Consider the following 13,547-nt stretch of genomic DNA (forward strand, 5'->3'; position numbering starts at 1 on the left):
AGTTCTGGGAAGTACTTCTGGCTACTGTTTCTTTTTTAACATTGGACATTCTTCAATTTTGCAAAATTTCATCAGCCTGGAAAACTTCCTGCATGTTTTCAGACCCACCGCCTACCTCTGCAGCTCCCCAGAGTGGCCCTCTGAAGCACTCCTGGTTACCTTTATGGGTGTCTGTTTCTTTGGAATTCTGGGAGTCAATCATCAGCTGAAGAAAATCCACTCGGTGCTGGAAACAGAAAGAGAAATTTCAGTGACAGAGCGTTACTTGTGAAGCCATAAAGAAATCAGAAGTGCAGAATTTCACCTCTTTCCTGAGAAAATGCCCCCTTACAGAGCAGAGTTCTGACTAGTATTATTTGAATTCTCAGTGGACAAAAACAACCCCCTGCAAATCTTGGAGAGCACGAAGATTCCCCGAGGGAAACCCGGCCACCACGCCCAACCGCTTTTTCTCCTCGCCCTCTCTGATCTCGGGCTTCTCTGGCTTTTGAAACAATTCTTTGCCGTAGAGTTGTCTGTCCCTCTCCCGTCATCCCTGTTTGCTCAGGAGAAAGGCCGTGACTTCCACCCTTTTTTCCCACCAGCTTTAATTCTTAAAGAATGGCCACATAAATTAATATGCTGACATCTGCAGAGTTCATCAGCAACTTTTGCAGAAGCATCTTCAAGTGCCCACCCTTCCAGGACTCTCCACAATCTTCAGTCACATCCTGGAGTACACAACCCTGTCCTGTGACCTGCAGGCATCCTTGTGCTGACCTACAGGACCCATGAAGGCAAAGCTGGCTTAACCAGCTTATAGCCTCGTGGCCCAGGGAAGACTCCTGCCCACTCCAGACTATGAGAGGCCTCAAATTTAGCATAGACTGCACTCTTCCAGGTGCCTGATGGGGTCTTCCAGTGGAGATCATGCAGCATAGGAGGCTGAGAGGTTAAGTAATTCTCTGACAATCTAGTATGTGGGGAAATACCAGTAAAATCATTTTGAATCAGTAGCTTTTATCCCTTAACCATTTATTGAAGAAAAGTGGTAAGCTCCTTACCTCAATAATATTTCTGCAATGACATACTAATCAGCATGCCTACTGTTATAGTCAAACATTGCTCTCTGACTCACATTCTTATTTCCTTCCCCAATCTCCTCCTTCTTCAGTCCCTCCAAATTTTAGAATTTCCTGATCTAAACTCTATAATTTTCTACATACCTCTAAAAAAATGCAGAGATGTGCATATGTCATCCATGTGTAGCTCAATAAATTATCAAAAAGTGAACATCCTCATGGAACCACCACCAGACTTTACCTTTTGTTTATCTTTGAGTCGATTTTCCTTCATTCTTTTTACGGACTTTGTGAAAAAATTCACAGCACTTTTTGGAAACAGAGTAATATTTAATGCTTCGTAGACTAGGGTGAGGAATGGAAAGAATACTGTATGGAAAAAAACAAAAGGAAAGCACAGTGAAAATGCAAAGTTTACCTGGAGCAACTACTATTTACTCCATCAATCAAAAAATAAAAACACCAGAGCACTCAAGCAGGAGCCATTCCCTCCACGACCTTTGCTCAGACTTCCAAGCCAATGGCTGAGCAAGAGTAAGTCCACATCCAGGGGCCATCACTATAGGAGCGAGGTCAGTGTCCCCTTCTGCATCTTTGGGGTGACCAAAGGAACAGGATTATATTCTGGTGCCTTGGTGTCTTTAATTCTTGGACTGGTTTCTCTTTGGATAAACCAGGCCATAGTCTGTTACTTCAATCAACCATGCTATTTAAAAAGATAATAGTCAGGAAAGAAATAATACAGTGTATGTCTTTCATCACAATAGAATATAGTTAGAAATCAATAAGAGAAAGAAAATTGGGAAAATTTCAAGTATGTGGAAGTTAAATGACACACTCCTAAATAACCAATGGGTTGTAGAAGATATCAAAAGGACAATCAAAAATTACTTTCAGATGAATAAAAATGAAGATACAATGTACCAAAACTGATGGGATATAGCAAATGCAATGCTCAGGGAGAAATTTATGGCTATATATTTGGTTTACATTTTAAACCAAATGGTTTTAAAACATTTAAACATTTTAAACCAATGGTTTACATTTTAAAAGAACAAAGATCTCAAGTCAAAAGCCTAACTTTCCACCTTAACACACTGAAAAGAGAAAAGCAAACAAAACCTAAAGGGTAGAAGGAAGAAAATAAAAAGCTGAGAAAAGAAACTACAATGAGCAGGTGGATTAAAAAGCAATGGAAAAAAAAAATCAATGAAACCAAAAGTTGTTGCTTTAAAAAAAAGTTTTAAGCGAATGGCCAAGAAAAAAATAGAAAATGCTCAAATTGCAATACCAGAAAAGAAATAAGGGGGATTGCAACTGACATTTTGAAACTGAGGGCTATACAGAGAGAGAAAGAAAAATACCATATGATATCACTTATATGTGGAAACTAACAAACCAAAAAAAAAAAAAAAGATAGAAATGAACTTATCTACAAAACAGAAACAGACTCACAAACATAGAGAACAAACTTACGGTTACCAGAGGGTAAAGTGGGTAAGAAGGGATAAATTGGGAATTCAAAATTTGCACCCCTTGGGGAGTGACGGAAATGTTAACCATGGTGGTGGTTTTATTGGTGCATACACCTATTAAAATTAATCAAATTGTACATCTGAAATATGTGTAGTTTACTGTAGAGGAACCATACCACAATAAAGATGTTTAAAAAAAAACTGAGGACTATAAAGAAATCTATGAACAGCAATATGGCAATAAATTAGATGACTGAGATAAAATGAACAGATTCCAGACGAAAACCACAGAAACTTACTCAAAAAGAAATGGATAATCTGAATACACCTATAAGAAGTACAAGGTTTGAGTTAGTAATCCAGAAACCACCCACAATTTGGCAAGGAAAAGCTCAGGTCCAGATGGTTTCAATGATGAATACTGCCAAATATTTAAAGAAGAACTAACTAACACCATTTTTTCACAAACTCTTCCCCAAAATAGAAGACATCGAAACACTTCCAAACTGTATGAATCTGATTCTAAAACAAGGCAAAAATAGCACAAGTGAAGAAAACTACAGAATGCAATCCAACTATAAATGGGCAAAGGATTTGAACAGACATTCACATGAAAAAGAATGTGGGAAAATCTATGGGACGCAGCAAAAGCAGTCTTAAGAGGGAAGTTCATAGCAATATAGGCCTTCCTCAAAAACAAGAACAATCTCAAGTAAACAACCTAACCTATCACCTAAAAGAATTAGAAAAAGAAGAGGAAACAGAACTTAAAAGTCAGCAGAAGGAAAGAAATAATAAGTATAGGGAGGAAATAAATAAAAAAGATATTTTAAAAACAATAGAAAAAATTAATCAAACCAAGAGCTGATTTTTTGAAAGAATAATCAAAATCAACAAACCTCTGGCCAGGCTCACCAAGAAGACAAGAGAGAAGACACACATAAGCAAAATAAGAAAGGAAAATGGAGAAATTACAACCAGTACTACAGAAATACAAAAAAAAAAAAAATTAGAGAATGCTACGAACAACTATATAGAAACAAGTTGGACAACCTAGAAGAAATGGACACGTTTCTGGAAACATAGACTGAACACCAAGACTGAATTAAGAAGAAACAGATCACTTGAACAGACTGATCACTAGGAATGAAGTAGAATCAGCAATTAAAAAAAAAAACAAACCTCCCTATAAACAAAAGTCCAAGACCAGACGGCTTCCCTGGGGAATTCTACCAAACGTGCAAAGAATAGCTCATACTGATCTGTCTCAAACTCTTCCAAGAGATTGAAAAGGAGAGAATACTCCCAAACTCATTCTATAAAGCCACCATCATCCTGATGCCAAAACCAAAGACACTACCAAAAAAGAAAATTAAAGGCCAATATCACTGATGAACATAGATGCAAAAATCCTCAACAAAATATTAGGAAGCAGAATCCAACAACACATGAAAAAGATTGTACACCATGATCAAGTTAGATTCATCCCAGGGACACAAGTATGGTTCAACATACACAAATCAGTCAGTGTGATACATATACCACATCAAGAAAAGAAAGGACAAAAATCACATGATGCTTTCAATAGATGCAGAAAAAGCATTTGATAAAAGTCAACATCCACCCATTTATGCTAAAAACTCTTACCAAAGTGGGTATAGAGGGAATAGATCTCAACGTGACAAAAGCTATTTATGACAAACCCACAGCCAGCATAATACTCAATAGTGAAAAACTGATAGCCTTCCCACTAAAACCTGGATTAAGAGAAGGATGAATAAAAAGAAAAATAAAGTAGTCTCCATACTTATTGTGAGAAGGAATGGATCAAGGAAATCAAATCTAAAGAGTTTCTTGGAATTTTCCACAAAGGGATCTTGTGGGTTGTTGAGGGAATCGATGTTCACTCCAAATGCTGTGCTGGTAATCACATCCATGCTGTAGGCCCCAAAGATGCTGAGTAGAGAAAGACATGAACAATTAAAATCCACACCTCTTTACTGTCCCTACCCAACACATGCAACAAGAATGTATGTAAATTCAGGTCCCCAAGACAAGTAAAGAGCCACACTCTTTCAGAACTACCTGCTGGATCATCTGAAGAGTCTGTGTAACTAACACTTGCCTATGAGGTGTTTATGAGGTTCCAATGATGCAGATGACGCTGCACTGGGGATGATGGGGACACTAAGGAAAGTAAGACCCCCCAGAACCTGTTTCTAAGGAGCTCAGGCCTGGTGGGATAGATCCCCATAATCAGACAAATTACAGTAGTGTGTTTTGACTATAGACAATAATAGATGTATATATAAGGACTGTGTTTGTGCAGAAAAAGGATGGAATACTACACTTTTCCCGGGGAGTCGAAAAACAGGGCACTGACGTGGGTCTTGCCTCACACAGTACCTGTGCTCAGAACTGACTCCTCTTCAGCACATTACAGGACAGCAGCACCCTGTTCTGAGTTGCCAGGACAACTTCCTTTTCTTCCAACCCTCCTTGTCTTACACCCCTGCTAAGGCTCCTGAAAGACCCACTCTTCCTCAACTCCACTGATCTGTGGTTGCCCTGAGGGAAGAATCATTTCTGTAAAATGTAAGAACCAAAAATGTTTATAGTTTAAAAATAAATAAATCACTTCAACGTTGACTTAGGGATCCCATAGATGGGTGATAATATGTTCCCAGTTTTCCTGGGACATTCTCAGTTTACACCTGTTGTTCCTGCATAATTTTCTTTAAAAATTTCAATTTAGACAACAAATGCTGTGGTCACCCTACTCATAGCCTGTGCAGGGCCTTCTCCCTTTTGAGATTGAAGGAAGAACAAATGATGGTTAAAATTAATATTTAGTTTCTGCAGGTACCCTCAGAAAAAAAAAGTGAAGACATTTAAGTTGTTTCAAGTTCCATACTATAACATTTCTGCCCAACCCACTGCCTGCCAATATGTACCAAGAGGCTTCCCTCACCACCCTTCCATACCCTCTAAACTCAAAACTTTGGCACAAGAAAGTTTCTTCTTTCTAAACTTAAAATTTTTATCTTCCAGAATATCCAAAGTGACAGTCACGCAGATGAGTTAATCCTGGCTTATGTCCACAGGAGGAGACACTTTCTCTCTTGGGTGCTCTACCTTTTTGATGAGCCACCACTCCTTCTTGGGTGGATGGACCATTGGAAATGTAACACCACACACCTACTTCTGTCTGGTTACTAGAGTAACTCAGTAGTGGGAATTTCAGCTCCGTGGCAGGCAGCTGGAGCCACAGTGCCCGGAACACCAACTTCACCCCTACTTACTTCTTCATGGTGACGGGGTTGCCTTTCTCTGCTTCCTTCCTCATATTTCTCACCAACACATCTCCATACTGACCAATGATGGGGAACATCTAGACAAAAAAATACAACACCACCTGAGGTTAAGTACAGAGACTCAAGTCCTAGAAGGATCTGGTTTTCCTAAGCATGGATCAGGAAGTGACATTTTATAATGAATCTTAAAATGTCTCTTCTAGGATGGAAAGATAAAAGACTGTTTTAAAGAAACTCAAATTCAGCAGACTTCTCCTTGGAAACAGACTATAATCTTATTTTCTACCTGTCCCTAAAGTCATTCTTTAAGTTTCTAATAAAAGTCCTCTTCTTTTCTTACCTCCTTGAGCTTTCCACTGGTGAAGGTTGGAGACAGCAGTGTTCGTACTCTCTTCCATTGTTCGTCCTGAGCCACAGACATGGCATTTTTCATAATTCCCCTTGGGCCAATGAACTGGAGGCAAAATCAAAACATATTCACCCTATGAAAGTTTTTGAATTTTCAACAGTTGTAGAAAATTTCCCTTTTAGGGAACCAGTTATTCAACAAATATTTAGTGACTGTCAACTTAGTAGCATGTCCTATCCTAGGTGCTTGAGAAATACTTATCCAAAATGTCTATAGCTTCCTGTGAGGGCAGAGGTGACATCCAGCCACTTGATATGGGTTCCAGCCTTTGCATACAAATCTCTTTTTTAAAAAGTGTTTTATTGAAGTATAGTTGAATAGTTGATTTACAATATTATGTTAGTTTCAGGTGTACTGCAAAGTGATTCAGGTATTTTTTTCCAGATTATTTTCCATTAAAGGTTATTACAAGGCATTGGATATAGTTCCCTGTGCTATACAGTAAACCCTTTTGCTTGTCTGTTTTATGTACAGTAGTTTGTATCTGTTAATCCCATACTCCTACATGACCCATGTGATAGGACACTGTTCTTCCAGGGGGACAGACAGGAATAATACATCCTTCACCCCCCCCCCCCCGGGGCTGTGTAGAGTAAGAGAGAACTGGTGACAGGGAGCCAGAGGGCTTCGGCAAGTGTGTACTGCCTCAGACCAGTCTGTCTTTATGTATATCGACAGCATGAGCATCGAAAATGTATGTCTCACTGAGGGAGGGTACAGCTCAGTGGTAGAGTGGGTGCTTAGCTTGCACGAGGTCCTGGATTCAATCCCCAGTGCCTCCATCAAATAAACAAACAAACAAATAAATAGTGGTTAACATGAAGCTTACATAAAACATCTTCTAGATATGAGTCTATTTTAAGCTTATGATAACTCCAGTTTTTTCTCATTCAAATTCTTAACGCTTTTACTACCCTGCACCCTCCGCTTATCTTATGTGTTAGATGTCACAGTTTACTGAGTTTACAGTTGATCCTTGAACGGTCCAGGGGGTTAGGACTTTGATGCTCCTCACGTCATAATAAAAATTTGCATATAATTTATAGTCAGACCTCCTTAACATGGTTCCTGTGTATCTGGGGTTCCCAGGATCTGTGGTTTTGCATTCAGGGATTCAACTAATCACAGATTGTGTACTAGAGTACTATTTACTGTTGAAAAAAATGCTGGTGTAATTGACCCGAGCAGTTTAAACCCATGTTGTTCAGGGTCAACTGTATATCTTTTTATATTGTGTATTCATAACAAATTATGTTAGCCATTAAGAAAAACCTACAGCAGACACAGAAAAGACAAAGAGAAAGCAATCAAGGATATCACTATAAAACAAAAATCATGGAATCAGAAAATATACAGGAAGAAGAGAAAAAGGAGGAACAAAGGATCTACGAAACTCCTGGATTAACAAAATGGCAACAGTCAGTCCTCGCTACCAATAATCACTTTAGATGTAGATGGACAGGTGAATGGATAAAGAAAATGTGATACTCAGCTTTAAAAACGAAGAAAATCCTGCCATTTGAGATACATGGATGAACCCTGGGGACAACCTGCTAAATGATTTAAGCCAGACACGGAAGGGCAAATATCACATGATCCCACTTATCTGTGAAAACTTAAAAAAAAAGTCAAGCTGAAAGTAACAGTGAATAGAATGATGGTTCTGAGAGGCTAATGAGGAGCGAGGGAATAAGGTGAAGGGAAGACCCTGATGAGGGTACAATCTTTCAGTTATAGGATGGATCAGTCTGGGAGAACTAATGTACAGCCTGGTGAGTACAGTTAATAATGCTGTAGTACATACCTGAAATTTGTTAAAAGAGTAGGTTTTAAATGTTTATATGATATACACAAAATAGGTAACTATGGTAATTAGTTTATGATAATATTTTTCTCAATGTATACATATATCAAAATATGTTACATACATTAAATGCATATAATTTTATAGGTACAAAATATATAAAAAATTTTAAATGGTGAAAGACTGAATGTTTCACTCTGTTCAGGAACAAGTCAAAGATTTCCACTCATCATTCTTAGCCAACATCATAAGAAGTCTTAACTAGTTCAGTTAGTACTAGCTAGTGCAGCAAGAAAAGAAAAAAGGAATGAAAGACATAAAGATTGGAAAGGGAAAAATAGAAGTGTTCCTCTTTTCATGTGACATGATTGCCAACATGGAAAATCTCAAAGAAAATAAAAAGAAACTCTATAGAACTAATAATTGATCTCAGCATGGTAGAGATTATAAGATCAACAAACAAAAATCAATCACATTTCTCTACAATAACAATGAATATGTGACAACACGTTGAAAACACAATACTATTTACAGTCACTCCAAAGAAAATGCAATAATTTGTTAAATACATATTTAACAAAACACATATGGAATCTCTATGCTGAAAACTACACACTGTTGTAAGAGGAATCAAAGAAAACATAAATAAATGGTGCAACATATTGTGCTCATAGATTGAAAGATCTGACTCAGATCTCCAAACTGACCTACAGGTTAATTCAATTTAATAGCAATTTTTTGATAAACATACGTGAGCATAATCTAAATTTGTATAGAAAGGAAAAGGATCTAGAATAACTTAAACAATTCTGAAAAAAATTAAGAGGGTGGAATATTCTACATGGTAAGGCTTACTATTGAGTGACAGCAATCAAGACCGTGTGGTACTGGCGGAGGGATAGCTACAAAGATCAGTAAACAGAATACAGAGTGAAAAACAGAGCCACAGAAACAGGCTGAACTGATTTTTGACAGTGGTGCAAAAGCTCTTCAATGAGGAAGAACCGTCTTTCCACAAACAGTGCTGGAGCAGTTTTAGACACTTACAGGTGAAAAAAACCCCATAACCTAAACCTCACATCTTATACAAAAATTAACACAAAAGGGACCATAGGCTTAAATGTAAAACATGTATCTATGCAATGCCTAGTGAAAAAATAGGAGAAACTCTTCAGAACTAGAGCTAGGTGAAGAGGCTTCACGCCTGACACCAAAGGCACAACACGAAAAAGGGGAAATGGATAAACTGGCCTCACTGAAATAAAAAAAAACGTTTACTCTAATAAGACCTCGATGAGAGGAAAAGACAAGCTGCTCACTGTGACTAAGGAATAGTTAGAGGAAACCGTATGGGGATGGACGAGTTCCACACAGCGGTAGTGGAGGTAGTTCCACAAAGCCACGTATATACTACATCTGCACAGAGCAACACACGCACACAAACAAGTGCACGTGAAACTGATGAAATCCGAACAAGCTCTGTGGGTGGCGTCAACGTCAGTTTCCTGCTTTGATACCATACTATAGTCATGCAAGATGTTAAACTTGGGGGGAAAGGATGAAGAGCAAATGACATGGCACTTCCCTGCATTTTCCTCTTTTGACAACATCCTGTGAATGAATAATTATTTTAAAATAAATATTTAATGATACATAAAGTTTTAAGCTAAAAAAGGGGATGCTTACCCTCCGATTTGTGAAGACAGAATAACATTCTTTCACTAGTACTGTTTTAATCATGTCTGGATCTGTGATAGCCAACACAGGCTGTTGACCGTCATAAAACCTGTGTAGGGAAAACAGAGCTGATTAAATTCAATGAGCCAGTTTCTGCAGCTGGAGCCACACCTGGAGTCCAGACTTTCATCCTGATGTTACATAATCCTTGCTCCTAGAGATCGTGGTTGGAAAAACCATTAGAACACTTGTTAAGTCTAGGTGGTTTGTACATGGTAATTTCCAACACTACTCTCCAAAATTTTTATAGGTTCAAAATCTTTCATTATCAAACTGGAAGCTAGTTTAGTAAATACTTGAAGGCAAGTAAATTAAGTAAGAATTAAAAATAATTAATTTGATTACTAATAATTAATTTTAGGAGAGTCCACTCATTCATTTTTGAAGATCTATCAGAAGCATGAAAATGCATACAAAATCTGTAGACACAATGACCATAACTATGGAGCAATGTATCTACAAATGGAAGAAGATTTGAAGTGCTCAAAAGTGAAAGTAAGATTACCAAAGATTTCTTTGCTCTATTTTCTAAAATTTGCTTTCTAGTTTATAATTTCTTGAAGGAAATATTATTTTAACTAATAAAGAGATAACCTTGGTAGCATTAAGTTTAGAAAAATCTGAAACAAAAAGGACAAAGAATAAAATAATTTGGAGCATGTATAGTTCATTTAAAAACATATATTCACTTTATTACTTACTGTGCTCCACGTAGGTGACATCCCTTAGCAGGAGGGCCAGTCCCCTCCTGACGCACCTACCACACAAAGCTGACTCTTCACATGTAATACATCCCCGTGTGACTTGATCTCCTGACTGTCAGGATGCCCACGCATGGGAATGGGCCACTGACATGAGGTTTACTGTAAGTTAATTACACTGTCTTCTGGCATTTTGTTTCCCACTATCAATCATTTGCAATTGCTAGAACAAATTGGAAGAGTTTCTACAAGTTAGCTATTCTTTCTTTGACTAGACAGAGGAATTTCAAATGGTTTTACCATCACACACAAAAATATATGAGAATGACTTAATTACTGCTGCCCATTTCCAAAAACTAAAACTCAGAGGATTTAAGTGGGTGTCACGTGTATTTAGTGCTGACGTTGTGACAGAAGTGAGTGAGGAGGCACCTCACCTGCTCTTCCATTTGATCATATTTCCAGTTGATCATATTCCTTGGTGACTGCCTTCTTCCCATTGTGTTTTTTCCAAAAAAAAAAGGTGTGTACAAGGGATAGTGGTTTACGGTAACACTTTGTATTTATGATGTCACACCAGCATTAGTATTTAGTATACTACCAGATAAAATTCAGATTCTTGGACCCCATCCTATATCCCCCAGCTATGGAGTTCCTGGAGGGGGAAGCCCAGGCCTGAATTTTTAACATCCCCTCGCAGGGGGTTCTTGTTTACACCCACGCATAAGAACTATTTTCTAAAGAGAGAACTGGGATCCACCGTGAAAAACTGACTCCACCCTGGGCTCCCAAGCATTAACTGCTGGAGCTGGCCCAGGGGCCATCCAGTGCCATGTGCTTTTTCACTCAATGGCATTTCCCTTTTGGGCCCTGCCAGCTCAGCGGAGCCCCATGGTTTCTGAAGAGTTTTGAGAAGATATGCAGAGGTATGGAGAGGTAGAACCTTCTCCCTCTTGCTTTTGGCAAATAATCACTACATTACACCTCTCCTGCTGCTCTCACTGAACCCCTAACATCTCCGGAAGTCTATCAGCCCACATGACACGCTCTGGGTTAGGTAAATCCCGTACCTCTTCAAAGTCAGAGGAAAAGAGCAGATAAAGCAATAATCAAATGCACGTCTGCTGGAAAGTCTTGGCTTACAATTTTTAAACTTTTAAAACTCCTCTTGTGGAGAAAGTAAAAAGCTCAGCAGAAATGTTTTGCAATTCTGTTTACCTGTAACCTCCAGTTCTTTTCCCAAAGGACATAATAAATCCAAAATTTAAATAAAGAATTTTTGGCTTTTATTAAAAATGAATCATATGGGAGAGGTGGAATGGAGCAAATATAAGTGATCTGAAATAATGCATTTTATGCCAATAAAAGTAAGGAAAGAAAAATGAAGAAAAGGGGAATCGTGAGACACTGGACAGAAAGAGATTCTAAGAGTCCCTGGGCCCTCAAAGTCTGGAGGAAAGTGATGGCCTGCAGCTCTCCGGGCCTGACTCAGACTGCAGACCTGCACACCCGGTGACATGGGGGGTCCCTGGTAGAACAACCTCCCAAAGCTTTCTATTGATGGTCTCAGCACAAGCAGCTCTGCACTGAGATTGTCCTCCACAGTGTGGGGGGCCTCACCATAACAAGTCTATTCAATGGAAGTTTCCAGAATACTCACCCCCATATTTTTCCATACTTTTTAAAACATTTACTGTCAAAAGCCCAAAAACCCTGCAAGGAAAAACAAAAAATAAATTATTAAACTAAATAAATTAAATCCTACCTCTAACTGGGACAAAAAGTCTTGAAAACCCCCGAAATCAGGCTTACTGTTTCACCAGCAGTTGGAGGGAAGCTCTCGTTCAGAGACGTCTTAGGGGACAGGAGGGAAAATAGAGGTGAGATTTGAAGCAGAGAATTTGAAGTAACTTGATTTTTCTCCAACTGCTATAGATACTAAATGCTTAACTTTGCCTATGAATACTAAGTACCTCCTCGTCTTCTGTGAGAAAACTGAAGTTTAGGGGAAGTTAGGGTGGCCTGTACACACTTTCACCTTCTAGTCGAGCATCCTTTCATTTATCTCATGAGCTCTCTCTAGAATTCTGGCAGAAGTAGGAGGTTAAAGACACCAGTGACCTCTGTTAGTCAAACAAGTATAAGTAAGTCTAGGACTTTTGAATTGAGTAAGAAAGTGAGTGAATGAATTAATCACAAAGTAGACTCGCCTTCTAACTTTCCAGCTCAACACAAAATAGGCAGGAAGACGCCACAACTCCGCAAAGACAGCGGGAATTAAAACATGTGCCCTGAGTTTTCTCTTCTGTAACTTAAAACAAAAACAAAAACAAAAACAAAAACACCTTCCTGTCTCTAAGTTTCTACTGTGATATTTGATGGTTTAACTATGCAAATGAAGGTCCCAGAAATGTGGGTTTTGGAGTGCATCCACCAAGGAGTTCATCTGGGGAAGGTGGAAGGGTAAGTACTGCTTTTTCAGAGGAAAAAAAGTTTCAGAAGATCTTAGGTAGTAATGAGACAGTGAAGGCCTCAGTTGGGAGAATTAAGATTTGAGAAACAAGCCTCAGGTCTGTAGGAAAGGAAATCTGAGGCAGAGAGCAGCCTACACACAAGGCTCTGCCCCTGGACGTCTGGGCACTTCTCTTGAGGGGCCAGGCCCCGGGCGAGGAGGCATCAGAGATGGATTAACATCAGGGCAGCTGGAATTCACAATCCATCTGTCACCTAGTACATTCCATTCACTTAAATTAAATTTATAATAATTCTGTCATGCATGTCCTTTCTAATGATTTTGTGTAAGTGATTCTGACTTGTTTTTAAAAAACCACAAGTCACTTAGTGGTTAAATATCTGAAATAAATAGACAACCACCAATCATCTTCTCTGTTATCCTCACTCCTTGCATAGACTCACCCATAAGGTAGCTCATTTGAAGGCACAGAAGTAAAGCAGAAAGATTTTGTTCCATCTCTCAAAACAGAAAAGATATCATGGGTATTAAAGTGGAGTAGAGCCATGGATATAACCTAAGGCGTTAGCAGTT

The 13,547-nt window shown here is 38.6% G+C and overlaps 1 protein-coding gene across 1 annotated transcript in view; it reads right to left on the minus strand.

Annotated features, from left to right (window-relative positions):
- The window catches only part of LOC105099349 (cytochrome P450 3A29), a 35,243-nt gene that overhangs the window by 18,164 nt on the left and 3,532 nt on the right, over positions 1 to 13,547 (minus strand). The window contains exons 3-9 of the mRNA XM_031432528.2: positions 12,162 to 12,214; positions 9,750 to 9,849; positions 6,191 to 6,304; positions 5,839 to 5,927; positions 4,344 to 4,492; positions 1,303 to 1,430; positions 160 to 226 (exon numbers count right to left, since the gene is read on the minus strand). Coding sequence (XP_031288388.2) covers positions 160 to 226; positions 1,303 to 1,430; positions 4,344 to 4,492; positions 5,839 to 5,927; positions 6,191 to 6,304; positions 9,750 to 9,849; positions 12,162 to 12,214 — 700 coding nt within the window. The remainder of the gene's footprint in view (positions 1 to 159; positions 227 to 1,302; positions 1,431 to 4,343; positions 4,493 to 5,838; positions 5,928 to 6,190; positions 6,305 to 9,749; positions 9,850 to 12,161; positions 12,215 to 13,547) is intronic.

This window comes from Camelus dromedarius, chromosome 24, assembly GCF_036321535.1.
Source record: "Camelus dromedarius isolate mCamDro1 chromosome 24, mCamDro1.pat, whole genome shotgun sequence".
NCBI lineage: Eukaryota > Metazoa > Chordata > Mammalia > Artiodactyla > Camelidae > Camelus > Camelus dromedarius.